Source organism: Loxodonta africana, chromosome 10 (genome assembly GCF_030014295.1).
Source record: "Loxodonta africana isolate mLoxAfr1 chromosome 10, mLoxAfr1.hap2, whole genome shotgun sequence".
Lineage (NCBI taxonomy): Eukaryota > Metazoa > Chordata > Mammalia > Proboscidea > Elephantidae > Loxodonta > Loxodonta africana.
Genome location: NC_087351.1, coordinates 12741977 through 12757857, shown reverse-complemented (window position 1 = coordinate 12757857; position 15881 = coordinate 12741977). Strand labels below are relative to the sequence as shown.

Here is a 15881-nt window from a genome sequence, read left to right as displayed (position 1 = left end):
TACTGCAACTGACAAATGCCAACATCATGCAACTCATCATTGCCAGAGCATATTTTTATGACTTGTGTATTTTTTTTTTTGTATTAAAATATATCTGTAAGTTTATATGCAATATTTCCAACCCCCAAATAAAGATCGGGTTTATAAATATACTGATAATAAAAGGCAATAAAAATTGAAAACTAAAAAATAAATCAGGTGTTTGATTTATGTCCAAACCGACTTACGACGGAGTTGTGGGAAGGGAACCCTGTCCTAAGTGGGGCGCTAACTGTAGTAATATGGAATAAATATTGTTGGAGTAAAAAAGGCAAGTTGATTTCTCCCTAATCTATAAATTTAACATGATTCAATAAAAATCTAAGTAGGTTTTTTTTTTTATTATTATGGAAAATTTGAAACATACTTAAAAGGAGAGAAAATAGTGTAATGAATCCCCATGTACCTACCATGACCTACCTACCCATCACCCAGAATTAACAATTTTCAATTCATGACCAATCTTATTTCATCTATTACTCACCCCCATACGTATATCCTCTCCTCTCCCCCACACAGATACACTGGACTATTTTAAGGGACATTCCAATCATATCATTTCATCTATAAACACAAAAAAGTGCATAAGAGCAAAGAGATACAAATATAATATCAAAAAAGTTAATTACCAATTTTATTATCACAAATTTGACTGGAAATATCAATATGAACCATGACATATTTTAAAAGAATTATTTCCTGAACCCATCACCTGAAAAGGATTAAAAACAATGATCAACTCAATTGCAAAAGTTCCCATAGCATCTAAATTGTGGTCTCCAAATACCATTTTCCACTGAAAAGAACCAGGGTTTAATGGAGAAATGGCTGATTCTAAGATCTGCAGTGTGAAATATACAGCAAGACCTTGGCACATAGTGTTATACCAGAAGATAAGGATGCTGCAGCCTAGTCCTGCCAAAATGGCTCGGAATCCAACTTCAAGGAAGTCTCACTAGCCAAAGATGGGACAATCTGAGCATTAAAAAACAATGACTGAAAGATAGCAAATATGTTAAATTCATGAATTCATAATTACTATTTTTTTTAAAGCTCAAGAGAGTTCACTAGTCTCCTTTGGGAAATATTAGGGAGCCATCTTATTATTCTAAAAACTGGTAACTGAAAGACTCAAGGATTAACCCTGCTTTTCCTATATGAAAGGTACCTTGGGATAAGCTAATAGTTGACGGAGTACTTTTTAGAGAATTCCAGCGAATTAATGAAGAAGCGGTGATAGAACAACACATCTGCAGTACACATCAAAATAATAGATCTAGGCAATGATTACTAACAGGTTGATAAAAGCATTAGGAGAAAAACTAACTGGGAACTTGAAAATAAATGGATCATGCTGACAGTCCCTGAAACACTGAGCAAATCTTAACATCACTACAAGAGAGACAGCCAGGCCCTGTCTCCTGATGTGATGAAACAGAAAGAACACAATCCACCCCTGATGCATTCTCGCTAAAATGAAACCAGAATCAAGCCTCTGATCCAACTACAACTTTACAGGAAATACAGAGGACGGACCACAGGAAGACAATCAGCAAAACCCAGAAGAAACTAGTCTTCTTTTCAATGACAATAAAGACAACAAAACTTCAAGAAATTAAAACCGAGGGGAAGCCTATAGATTACTAGAGGCTTAAGAGATACAACCACCGAACGCAATGTGTACAACCCAGTCGGGAAACTGAATCAAACAAACCAACTGTACAAGAAAAAGAGAGAACCATATAATAAAACTGCAGTTAACTTAAGGGGAAAAAAAAGAGTCCTAGTCTCTTAGAAATATATACTGATGCATTTACAGATAAGATACCCATGGGATTTGCTTTAAAATAGTCAGGGTGGGGGGTAGGGGAGGCTATAACTGAAACAAGACTGACCATATACTGCTAGTTATTGAAGCTGAAGCCGGGTATTAAGTACATGCATTATTATTATATGACTCTCTTGTGTATGTTTAATTTTTTCCACAATAACAAAAAGTAAAAAAGAAAAATTCTGGTTGCTTTTATATAGACAATCTAGATCTACATCTGTACCGCTTACAGAATTCAAACATTTTTTGTCCCTCACAAAATATGCTGCTAAACATGGGCCCCAACTGTCCATCCTTTAGCAATATTAAGGAAGTCCATATAAACCTCAATGGTGACAAAATATTAGATGAGACCCAGCCAAGGTCTTGCCAGCAGAATTCAGAAGAAATGTGTACAACTGTTTGAACTCTAGAAGATATTATACATTTTTAAGACCCATTATAATGATAGATAGAATTTCTTCAAAAGAGGTAGGGTTGTTCCTATAAATTTTTAAGGCAGATATTAATACCTGAATCACCAGGAAGAAGAGAAAGTTAAGACACATTTTCAAGGTAACCTACCTGCAACTGCATGACCACATAGTTGAATCGATCATTCCTCCCACAGCCAATAAATCTACAAACATGGTCTCTCCCTGGATTAAAAAAAAAAAAAAAAAGGAAGAAAGAAAAGAGTGGAAAGATTATACTATGGTTCCTCTTCTGAAAAATCAGTCGTTCATTTTTCTGTATAGTATTTTATGATTAAATATTAAGGGCCTGTCTTAAAGACTTTAAGGTTAGGAAATTTATATTATTCAAAATTTCTACCAATATCCCCTCAGGCCCTGAACTTTTCCTGTATAGTCAAATAAATCTTTGTTAAATGAATGAGGAACTAAAGGAATGGTAATTTATTTAGGATCACTAGTCAGTTTGTTGTACTGTGGTGGCTTGCATGTTGCTGTGATGCAGGAAGCTATGCCACCGGTATTTCAAATACCAGCAGATCACCCATCCATGGTGGGCACATTTCAGTGGAGCTTCCAGAGTAAGAGGTTAGGAAGTAAGACTTGGAGGTTCCCTTCTGAAAAAACTGACCAGTGAAAACCTTATGAATAACAATGAAACACTGTCTCATACAGTGTTGGAAGATGAGCCCCTCAGGTTAGAAGGTACTCAAAATACCAAAGAGCTGCCTCCTCAAAGTAGAGTCGACCTTAATGACATGGGTGGAGTAAAGCTTTCGGGACCTTCATTTGCTGACGTGGCACAACTCAAAATGAGAAGGAACAGCTGCAAACGTTCATTAATAATCAGAACATGGAATGTACAAAGTACAAATCTAGGAAAATTAGAAGTCGTCAAAAAAGAAATGGAACACATAAAGATTGATAGCCTAGGAATTAGTGAGCTGAAATTGATTGGCATTGGCCATTTTGAATTGGACAATGATATGGTATGCTACACTGGGAATTACAAATTGAAGAGGAATGGCATTGCATTCACTGTCAATAAGAACAATTCAAGATCTATCCTTAAGTACAACACTGTCAGTGATAGGATAATATCCATACACCTACAAGAAGACCAGTTAATATGACTATTATTCAAATTTATGCACCAACCACTAATGCCGAAGTTGAGAAAATTGAAGATTTTTACCAACTTCTGCGATGCGAAATTGATCAAACTTGCAATCAAGATGCATTGATGATTAACTGGTGATTGTAATGCAAAAGCTGGAAACAAGACGGATCAGTAGTTGGAAAATATGGCCTTGGTGACAGAAAAGTCACGGGAGATTACATGATAGAATTTTGTAGTGACTTATTACAAATACTTTTATTCAAAAACATAAACAGAAACTATACACATGGACCTCACCAGATGGAATACAGAGGAATCAGATTTGACTACATCTGTGGAAAGAGATGGAGAAACTCGATATCATCAGTCAGAACAAGGCCAGGGATGAACTGCAGAACAGACCATCAATGCTCATATGCAAGTTCAAGGTGAAGATGGAGAAAATAAAAACAAGTCCACGAGACCTAAAGTACAACCTTGACTATATTCCACTTGAACCTGGAGACCACCTCTAGAAAAAATTTGATGCACTGAACACCAATGACTAAAGGGTGGAGTAGTTGTGGAATGACATCAAGGACATCATACATGAAGAAAGCAAAAGGTCATTAAAAGGATAAAAAGACAGGAAAGGAAAAAAAGACCAAAACGGATGTCAGAAGAGACTCTGAAACTTGCTCTTGAACATAGAGAGCTAAAATGAACGCAAGAAGATAACTGAAACAGCGTGGCTTGAGAAGACAAAACATTGCAATGAAATGTGCAAAGACCTGGAGTTAGAAAACCAAAAGGGAAGCACGTGTTCAGCATTTCTCAAGCTGAAAGAACTGCAATATTGAAGAATTCTATAGGTGAAATATTGAACGATGCAAGAAGCATCAAAAGAAGATGGAAAGAATACAGAATCACCCTACCAAAAAGAATTGGTTGACGTTCAACCATTACAGGAGGTGGCATATGTTCAAGAATTAATGGTATTAAAGGAAGAAGTCTAAGCTATACTGAAGGCGTTGGAGAAAAATAAGGCTTCAGAAATTTGCAGAATACCAATTGAGATGTTTTAACAAACGAATGCAACACTGGAAACACTCACTCATCTATGACAAGAAATTTGGAAGACAGCTACCTGGCCAAGTGACTGGAAGAGATCCGTATTTGTGCCCATTCCAAAGAAAGGTGATTGAACAGAATGTGGACGTTACTGAACAATATCATTAATATCACATGTAAGTAAAATTTTGCTGAAGATCATTCAAAAGCAGTTGCCACAAATTCAGGCCAGATTCAGAAGAGGATGTAGAACAAGGGATACAACTGCTGATGTTAGAGGAATCTTGGCTGAAAGCAGAGAATACCAGAAAGATGTTTACCCGTGTTTTCTGACTGTGCAAAGGCATTCAACTGTGTGGATCATAACAAATTATAGATAACACTCTGAAGAATGGGAATTATAGAATACGTAATTGTTCACGCAGAACCTGTACACAGACCAAGAGGCAGTCGTTCGAACAGAACGTAAGGGGATACTGCGTGGTTTAAAATCAGGAAAGGTGTGCATCAGGGTTGTATCCTCTTACCATACTTATTCAATCTGTATGCTGAGTAAATAATCCGAGAAGATGGGCTATATGAAGAACTCGGCACCAGGACTGGAGGAAGACTCATTAACAACCTGTGATATGCAGATGATACAACCTTGTTTGCTGAAAGTGAGGAGGACTTGAAGCACTTACTGATGAAAATCAAAGACCACAGCCTTCAACAAAAACAAAAATCCTCACAACTGGACCAATAAGCAACATTATGATAAATGGAGAAAAGATTGAAATTGTCGAGGATTTCATTTTACTTGGATCCACAATCAATGTTCATAGAAGCAGCATCAAGATATCAAACGATATACTGCAATGGACAAATGTGCTGCAAAAGATCTCTCTAAAGTGTTAAAAAAACAAAGATGTCGCTTTGAGGACTAAGGTGCGCCTGACCCAAGCCATGATATTTTTAATCGCCTCATATGCCTGCAAAAGCTGGACAACGAATAAGGAAGACTGAAGAATTGACGCCTTTGAATTATGGTGTTGGCAAAGAACATTGAATATACCATGGACTGCCAACAGAATGAACAAATCTGTCTTAGAAAAAGTACACAGCCAGAATGCCCCACAGAAACAAGGATGAGGAGAGATCTCTCCTCACGTACTTTGGATGTGTTATCAGGAGGAACCGGCTCCTGGAGAAGAACATCATGCTTGGTAAAGTGGGAGGTCAGCGAAAGAGAGGATGACCCTCAATGAGATGGAATGACAGTGTCTGCAACGATGGGCTCAAGCATAGCAACGATTGTGAAGATGGTGCATGAGTGGGCAGCACTTCACTCTGTTGTACGCAGGGTCGCTATGAGTCAGAACTGATTTGATAGCACCCAACAAAAACAACAATTAGAAAGAAAAGGATTAAGAGGTCGTTTCAGATCACCTTGCCCAGACACTACACATAGGAAAGCAACGGAAGAGCAATAAATAGGAACTATTAGGAACATAAAATCTGAATTTTGGAAATGTTCTGCCATTCATCAGTGACTTGGGCAAGTCACTTAATATTTCGGGACCTCACTGATTTGGATTGGGGGCCCTGGTGGTGCAGTAGTTATGCATTTGGCTGCTAATCAAAAGGTCAGCAGTCCAACTCTACCAGTCACTCCTTGGAAACCCTATAGGGCAGTTCTACTCTGTCCTATAGGATCACTATGAGTCAGAATTGATTTGACGGCAACAACTTTTGGTTTGGTATTGATCTGGATTAGCCTAGTGGTTTTCAACCTGAATTTCATGAGTAAAATCCAAAGAGGTACTGGCTGGATCACAGATGGGAGCAGAGGTATAGCAGGTAGAAATTTAGGGTCTTGCTCTGATTCAAGCGCCCTGGTGGCACAGTGGTTAAGCATTCGGCTGCTAACGGAAAGGCTGGCTATTCGAACACACCAGCTGCTCCATGGGAGAAAGATGTGGCAGTCTGCTTCCATATCCCTTGAAAACCCTATGGGGCAGTTCTATTCTGCCCTATCGGGCTGCTACAAGTTGGAATCAACTCGATGACAGCGGGTAGTGGGCATTCTGCAACAGCAGGCAAAAGTCCCAAAAGAAGATAAAGCCTGTCAGGTTCCGGGGCCAGAAGAAGGCTGGAGGACAGTGAATGAAGGGAAAGAGAACAAAATGAGATGGTGCTGGAAAAGCATGCAGGCACCAGATCAGGAAGGGCCTTGATAGGGAATCTGAACCACGTGCTTAAGCCAGTGTTTTCAAATCCTGGCTGCCCATCAGAATCATCTGGGAAATTTTTTTTTTCCTTTTTTTTTAAATTGTACTTTAGATGAAGGTTCACAAAACAAACTAGTTTCTCATTAAACAGTACACATATTATTTTGTGACATTGGTTAACAACCCCACGGCATGTTAACACTCTCCCTTCTTAACCTTGGGTCCCCTATTACCAGCTTTCCTATTCCCTCCTGCCTTGTAGTTCTTGCCCCTGGGCTGGTATGTCCCTTTAGTCTCATTTTGTTTTATGGGGCTGTTCAATCTTGGGCTGAAGGATGAACCTCAAGAGTGACCTCACTACTGAGCTGTAAGGGTGTCCGGGGACCATACTCTCAGGGTTTCTCCAGTCTCTGTCAGGCCAGCAAGTCTCTGGTCTTTCTTTTTGAGTTAGAATTTTATTCTACATTTTTCTCCAGTTCTGTCCGGGACCCTCTATTGTGATCCCTGTCAGAGCTGACAGTGGTGGTAGCCGGGTACCAACCATCTAGTTGTATTGGACTCAGTCTGGTGGAGGCCATGGTAGATGTGGCCCATTAGTCTTTTGGACTAACCTTTCCATTGTATCTTTAGTTTTCTTCATTCTTCCTTGGTCCTGAAGGGGTGAGACCAGTGGAGTATATTAGTTGGCTGCTCACAGGCTTTTAAGACCATCTGGGAACGTTTTTAAAGGTTCTTTAGCTCTATACTTATTCAGAATCCGTGGGGAAGACACATGATACAAGAGATTTCCAAAAGTTCTCTAACTGATCCAAAGCACCTGGTCTACGGATAGATCTCTGAAAATCACTGCTGGTAAGGAGAGGCATTTGAAAAATTTTAAGATAAGGAATAACTAAAACACTGCATTTTAGAACATCACTGTGGTGGCAATGAGGAAACAGACTAGAGAGACATCAACTCTGGAAGCAGAAAGGCTACTCTGGGAACAGTCACAATATTTCTGGAGAGAGAATAATGATTTGAATTAGAAGTATTATTGTAGAGAGAGAGAAAAAATAGGATAAATCTGAGAGGTATTAAAGACAGTTTTTTTACTAGAAACTGATACAATTAGATGAAAAGTTGTACCAATATAAGAGAATACAGTAGGTTGTATAGATATTAAGGGATATCAGAATGTTGAGTTTGAGGACAATCAGTGAACTCAGGGGACAAATGTAAATCCAGGTGTGGGACTCAGGTGAAAGGGCTGAGCTCCAGATATAGATTGGGCAACCATTAGTTTACGGAAGATAGATGGAACCATGAACATAGATCAAAGATTGCCAAGTGAAAAAAAAAATAAAGAATGAGAATAAATACACCTGAGAACGGAATCTGGGACATGCAACGTTTAAAACATGAGCAAAATTAAAAGAGCCCATGAAGGAAATAGAGAAATAGCCTCAGAGGTAAGAGGAAACTATGAGAAGGGGTATCACAGAAACCGAGAGAGAAGACCATTTCCTGAAGGTGGAATTGTCCAATGACACAGGATATAGAAAGGCTGAGAAGTGCTCATTAATATAAACAATTAGGACATTGCTAGAGAGTGGAAGGGGTAGAAGTCCGTCTATGATAGATTGAAGATTAAATGGAATAAGAGAAAATGAATGCACACAATCGTTGAAGAAGCTTGCCTGTAAAAGGAAAAAAAGGGACAGACCAAGAGCTAGAGGGTCAAGATTCGATAGATGGGTGAGAAATGCATCGCAACACACAACAAAAATATATTCACTGACTGATTTAAAATATAAATACAATTCAGACTCATTTTAGTTAGTAATTCCATACTCCTCTGGGTTATTATCACATTGTTCTCTCAGTGCCTGTTCTTTTGCTAGGAAAGGGTGTAGTTAGCAAGATTAGGTACAATGGGAACAATAATTCAGTTTGTAGAATGCATTACAATCACTCTACATGTATTTTACACATATTTGCAGTGTGTGTCATCCAGTAAATTGCAGTAAGAAAGCATAAAATGCTGATCAGTTAGCAACTTACTCTCTTCCTCTGCTTCACAGAAACAATAAAAAAATTATTCAAGAAGTGTTGTCCTTTCATTATCCATTCTTCAGAATTCCACCTTCCTATCACGTAACATTTAAATGTAATACTTTTATTACAAAGACATTTCAACCATCTAAAAACAAATGACCATACTAGATTTAATTCCTGTTGGAATGTTCCTCTTAAAACATCTTTATGATAAGTTATATCACAATACTACTAATCTCTTATGATACTAAAACCACCCTTTTTTTTAAAAGAAAGAAACCAAATAAACTGTAGACCCTTTACTGGGTAACAAAAAAACAAAGTCAGCAGCTAATTTTCCAGGATTCATCTATACATATTCATCGCTTTAGGTAAGAGCTTAATGAGCTCTTATATGTTATGGTACAGTGTACTACTCTTATATTTTAAATACAGGCAATTAATGAAACTACTTAAGTTGTTTCAATAAAAATATACAAATTTCTGGAAGCATGAGGAAACTACAATTTAATTGCTACAGTAACTTTACTACCACTTAGACAAAGCAATCATTAACATAACTTTTATAATAACTGGTACAAACCAAAGTGTCATTCCATGAGTACAAGGACCTCATCTACCTTGTTCTGGTGACTAGCATAGTTCCTGGCACAAAAGTTTAATCAATATTTGTGAATGAACAAATGAACAGAAATAATAATAGCTAATATAACATGCGGAAACCCCGGCGGTGTAGTGGTTAAGAGCTACGGCTGCTAACCAAGAGGTCGGCAGTTTGTATCCGCCAGGTGCTCCTTGGAAACTCTATGGGGCAGTTCTGCTCTGTCCTATAGGGTCACTAGGAGTTGGAATCCACTCAAAAGCAACGGGTAATATAACATGCATAGAGTATGCACACATATTGTGGAAGTACATTGTGCCAGTTGCTGTCGAGTCAATTCCGATTCATGTCGGAACAGAACTGTGCGCCGCGCCATAGGATTTTCAACTGCTGATATTTTGGAAGTGGATCACCAGGACTTTTTCCAAAGGCACCACTGGGTGCTCAAATCTCCAGCCTTTTGATTAGCAGCCAAGTGCTTAACCATTTGTACCACCCAGGGACTCCATTAAGCCCTTTACATGCATTTAATCCTTCCAACTTAATAATGTAAGTACTATTATTTTTCCTGTTTTTCACATGTGAAACTGAAGCTTAGTGAGGCTAAGTACTTTGTCCAAGATCACAAAGCTGGAAAATTTTGGAGCAGTTTGGCTCCAGAGCTTTGTTCTGAACCATCATGCCAGAAATAACTGAAACAGATTCTAAAGTCAAGTAACACCTCATCAATAAATATTAAAACTAAAAGGAAAATAAAGACTGTGACAGAACACAGACAAAGATACTGTGTGTTAAGTACTAAACTAGGCACCAGGAATACAAAATGTGGTACGTAACACAATGGACACTACACAATGATAAAGAGTAACGATGAGTCCAAGAAACATCCTCTAATATGGATGAATCTGGAGGACATTATGCTGAGTGAAATAAGTCAACCACAAAAGGACAAATATTGTATTATGCCACTTTTATAAAAAGTCAAGAATAAGTCACACAAAGGAAGCACATTCTTTGATGGTTACCAGCGATGGGAGACGGAAGGAGGAGAATCATTCACTAGATAGTAGACATATGTTAATTCTGGTGAAGGAAAAGGCAATACACAATATGTGGGAAGTCTGTATAAGGTGTGCAAGGTAAATGAAGACACTGAGATGTACACAAGAACAAAGGACAACTATGGTAAACGCTATGACACATACAATTCTGCAACAACAGTAATAACAACCAACAATTTGTGAATGTTTACCAAGATAGCTATGCATGCTATACAGGTGAGGGAAGGTGTATGGGAGTACATGTGCGTACATATATAGGTATAGTTGTAGGGATCTGTGTATACATATCTGTACGTGCTGCATATATATCCATATAGGTAGTTCAGCACACAGGGGGCACGGTTATAGAAACTTCTTAGACATGTCCAAACAACTCGTGGGACTGAATTACTGGGCTTGAAGGCTAAGGACCATAGTCTCGGGGAATATCTAGGTCCACTGGAATAACATAGTTCATAAAGATAATGTTCTACATCCTAGTTTGGTGAGTAGCATCTGGGGTCTTAAGAACTTGTGAGTGGCCATCTAAGATACAACTACTGGTGTCTTCCCAGCTGGAGCAAGGGAGAGTGAAGGAAACTGAAGGCTCAAGAAAGCAATCAGTCCACAGGACTAATGGCCCCCACAAACCACAGCACCTCCAGAAAAACCAGATGGTGCCCGGCTACTACTACTGACTGCTCTGACCAGGGACACAATAGAAGGTCCCAGTTAAAATGGGATAAAAATATAGAACAAAACTCAAATTCATAAAAAAGACCAGACTCAACTGGACTGATAAAGATTAGAGGAATCCCTAAGACTATCACCCTAAGACACCCTTGTTACCTGGAATTGGAGCCACTCCCAGCGGTCATCTTTCAGCCAAATAATAGATTGGCCTATAAAGTAAATAACAATCATGAGGAATATACTCCTTAGAACAATCAACTATACTAGACCAAACGGGCAACATATGCCCAAAAGCAAAGATGAGAAGGCCATGAAGAGGCAGGGAAACCAGAGGGGTGGAAACTGGGAAGGCAGGGTAGAAATGGGAAGAGTGCTGACACATGTAACCAATGTCATGGAACAATTTGTGCATGAATTGTTGAATGGGAAACTAATTTGCTATGTAAACTTTTACCTAAAACACAATAAAATGTTAAAAAGAAAAAAAGATGAATTAAGGAAGATACATGCCCTCAGGGGGTTCTCAGCTCAGATATATAAACAAGAAATTTAATACAGTAAAATGAGCACAATAATGAGCACAATGATATCATAGAAAAACTGCTTGAATATACAGAAGAATTAAAAATTTTGGCTTATGAGGCTTCACATTAGAGTTAAATACTAGATTTTAAATTTATAAAACAAAGGCATTCTAAGGGAAGGATACCTACAAAAGCATGAAGATCCAAGCATATATGAAGGATCATAGAGTTCACAGGCTAGAGGGCTGGATAAGGGCTAAGGTGGGCTGAAGTGGAGAGCATGAGAAAACAAATAGGCAAAAGCCTTGTATACCACAATAAGGAATTCAGATTTGACTCCTAAGTAGATACTGGGGAGTCAAAGGTTTTCAAACATGACAGCTAGATGACCTGGCCTATGTTTTAGGAAAGTAATTCTGTTCACCATTAGATGCTGATTAACTGAAGGTGAGAAAGATGAGAGGCGGGGGACCAATTAGAAGGTTAATAAAATAGCCCAGGTAAAAACATGAGAAAGCTCCAAAACATCCGGAGTGAGAATTTAAAGAAGAAAGATTTCAGATAAGCTTTAAGAGAGAGAATAGATTAGGGAGAAGAGAGAGGGGGGAAAAATGAAGGAAGGACCTTAGTTTAAGCTTAGCTGACAAGGTGGGCTGCGTTAATATAGACGAAGACAAGGGTTATGTTGGATGCAAGAGGATAATTTCAGTTGGGGAATTTCACACTGATTTATCTACAGAATAAACCCTGTAGTCGACTCGATGGCACTGGGGTGGGTGGGTATCTACAGGGTTAGAAATTTAGGTGTGGAGTTTAACAGAGAGGTTGACAATAGAAGGTAATAGATTTGATATTGTCAATGGAGGTAAAAGTTGATTGCCCAGAGAAGATGTATAGTTTCAGAGAGTAAGGCCTATGCCAGAACCCTGGGAACACCAATATGGAAGGCAAATAAAAAGGAACTAATGAAGGAGCCTGAGAAAGGAAATGGAAAACTGAAGGAATTTTACACCTTAGGACTTCCACATTTCCTGTGAAGAATGAGGTAAAATAATCTGTAAAAACGAGAGGATCAAGGTAGGTAATGCTTGAGGAGAACGTTACTAATTCAAAATAACTGTTGTGGAGAAAAGGAACAACAGGGAACCAGACTGCCAAGTGTAGACTATATTGAGACCTAATAGATTCTCATTCAGATCACAGTCCTAAGTAGAACTGTAATACCAGAAGCACAGCAATCAGGCAGGCTCTTAGGTCCTACCTAGTTCATAAACAACAGTCCTACACTATATGCCACTAGGGCTGATCAGGACTCTCCACTGACAAAAGCAGTGTTATTTACCTTTGTGTATGATCTATGAGGAAACCCTGGTGGCATAGTGGTTAAGTGCTACAGCTGCTAACCAAGAGGTTGGCAGTTCAAATCCACCAGGCACTCCTTGGAAACTCTATGGGGCAGTTCTACTCTGTCCTATAGGGTCACTATGAGTCGGAATTGACTCGACGGCAGTGGGTTTGGTTTGTTTTTTTATGATCTATGAGTCGTGATCGACTCGACGGCACTGGGTTCTGGTTATGATGAAACTAGAGGAGAGATCCAGAAATACTACAGGAGCAACTCTAAGTCCCCGGATAAACCGTATTATAAACGTTTAGGAACTCCCAGCACAGAAGACATCTAAATAGTCTCAACATCTCCTTAGAGCAGGACGATCCTGTGTAGAAATGACGTCCAAACTCAGATCAACCCTTTTTATCACTGCCTGATTAATTCCGATAGTCTCTTGTCACATATAATTGCACATAAAGGCACAAGAATACAATGGATATATAAACTTAATTTCAGCATCTTTAGATTATAATGTGTTTGCTTATCTGACCCCTTCCCCGCTGACTGCAAGCATTTCAGGCACAGGGACCAAGTATCTCTTATACCCAACTCTGCACAGGACACATAGTAAGTGTTCCATAAATATGTACTGAGTGAATGAAGAAACAAACGAACAAGATTTTCATTACAGCTTTATTGAGATATTATTAACATATCACACAATTCACCCACTTAAAGTGTACAATTCAATGGTTTTTAGTATATTCACAAAGTTGTAAACTGTCGACACAATTTTAGAACAATTTCATTGGCCACAAAATAAACCTCATACTCCCTCGGCCCTGTGAAACCACTAATTTACTTTCTATCTCCCTATTTCCCCCCAACTCCCTCAGCCCTGTGAAGCCACTAATTTACTCTCTATTTCCATAGATTGCACACTCTAGAAAATTCATACAAATGGAATTGTACAATGTATGATCTTTAGTGCCCCGCTTCTCTCACTTAGCGTATGTTTTCAAGCTTTATCTATGTTGTAACGTGTATCAGTACTTCATTTATTTTCATTGTAGAATAATACTCCATTGTATGGATATAGCACATTTTATTTATCCATTTGTCAGTTGACAGACATTTGGGTTGTTTCTACTTTTTGGTTATTATGAATAACGCTGCTATGAACACTCACGCACAAGTTTTTGTGTGAACATATGCTTTCAGTTCTCTTGCGTATATTCCTAGGCGTGGAATTGCTGGGTCCAAAAAAAAAAAAAAAATTTTTTTTTTTTTTTTTTTTTTTTATGGTGACTCTTAAGGAGCCCTGGTGGATTATGGTTAAGTGTTCGGCTGCTAACCCAAAGGTCGGCAGTTGGAATCCACCAGCTGCTCTGTGGAAACTCTAGGCCAGTTTTACTCTGTCCTATAGGGTTGCTATGAGTCACAATCGACTCAATGGCAATGTGTTTGGTTTGGTTTATGGTAACTCTACAATTAACCTTTTCAGGAATCATTATACTGTTTTCAAAGCAGCTGCACCATTTTACATCCCCATCAGTAATGCATGAAGGTTCTGATTTCTCCACATCCTCCCAATGCTTGTTATTTTCTGTTTTTTTGATAATAGCCATCCAAGTGGGTGTGAAACTGTACCTCACTGTGGTTTTGATTTGTATTTCCCTAAAGAGTAATAATGTTGAGCATCTTTTCATGTGCTTATTGGCCATCTGTATATCTTCTTTGTAGGAAAGTCTATTCAGAGCCTTTAACCATCTTTAAATTGGGCTGTGTGCATCTTCATTATTGAGTTGTAAAAAAATTATTGAGTTGTAAGAGTTCCTTAAGTATATTTTAGATAAAGTCACTTAGCAGATGTATCATTTGCAAAATTTTTCTCCCATCGTATGGGCTGTCTTTTCACTTTCTCGATGGTGTTCTCTGAAGCACAAAACTTTCTACTTTTCATGAAGTTGAGCTTATCTATTTGTTGTTCTTGCTGTGCTTTAGGTATCATATCTAAGAAACCATGGCTTAATCCAAAGTCACAATGATTTATGCCTCCGTTTTCTTCTAAGAGTTTTATAATTTTAGCTCCTACTTTAGGTTCTTTGAACCATTTTGAGTTAATTTTGTATATGGTGTGAGCTAGGAGTCCAACTTCACTCTTTTGCATGTGGATATCCAGTTGTCCCAGAATCATTTACTGAAAAGACTATTCTTCCCCGCGTTGAATTGTCTTAGTACCCTTGTCAAACATTAATTGACTATACCTGTTGCCGTCACCCATTGCCATTGAATAGATTATGACTCATAGTGACGCTACAGGACAGAGTAGAACTACCCCACAGGGTTTCCAAGGAGTAGCTGGTGGATTTGAACTGCCGACCTTTCAGTGAGTAGCCAAACTCTTAACCCTGTACCACCAGGGCTCTGAATTGACTATACATATATAAATTCATTTCTAGACTCTCAATTCTATTTCATTGATCTGTATTTCTACCTTATGACAGTACCACAGTAACTTAATTACTGTACCTTTGTAGTAAGTTTTAAAATTGGGAAGTATGAGTCCTCCAACTTTTTTTTTTCCTTTTTCAAGGATGTTTTGGCTATTCTGGGTCCCTTATAATTCCATGTGAATTTTAGAATCAGCTTGTTGATGTCTGTAAATAAACCAGCTGGGTTTTGAAAGGAATTGTGTTGAATCTGTAAATCGACTTCAGGAGTACAGCCATCTTAATATTAAGTCTTTTAGTTTACGAATATGGGGTCTCTTTCCATGTATTTAGGTCTTCTTTTAATTTTTTCCAATATTATGTAATTTTTCAGAGCATATGTTAAACTTATTCCTAAGTATTTTACTTCTTTTGGTGTTATTATGAATGAAATTGTTCTCTTAGTTTCATATTTCGGGGTTGTTCTTTGTTAACGTATAGAAATACAAGTGGCTTCTGTGT

The 15881-nt window shown here is 38.3% G+C and overlaps 1 protein-coding gene across 6 annotated transcripts in view; it reads right to left on the bottom strand.

The window, feature by feature from the left end:
* The window catches only part of TTBK2 (tau tubulin kinase 2), a 213527-nt gene that overhangs the window by 85318 nt on the left and 112328 nt on the right, over positions 1 to 15881 (bottom strand). For 4 of the 6 annotated variants that reach the window (XM_010598383.3, XM_010598382.3, XM_023558734.2 and 1 more), the window contains exon 4: positions 2435 to 2508. The exons of 1 other annotated variant lie outside the window; for it this stretch is intronic. In XM_010598383.3, coding sequence (XP_010596685.1) covers positions 2435 to 2508 — 74 coding nt within the window. Of the gene's footprint in view, positions 1 to 523; positions 604 to 2434; positions 2509 to 15881 lie in introns of those variants that run through there. One more of the 6 variants, XM_023558737.2, reaches the window with a different exon arrangement.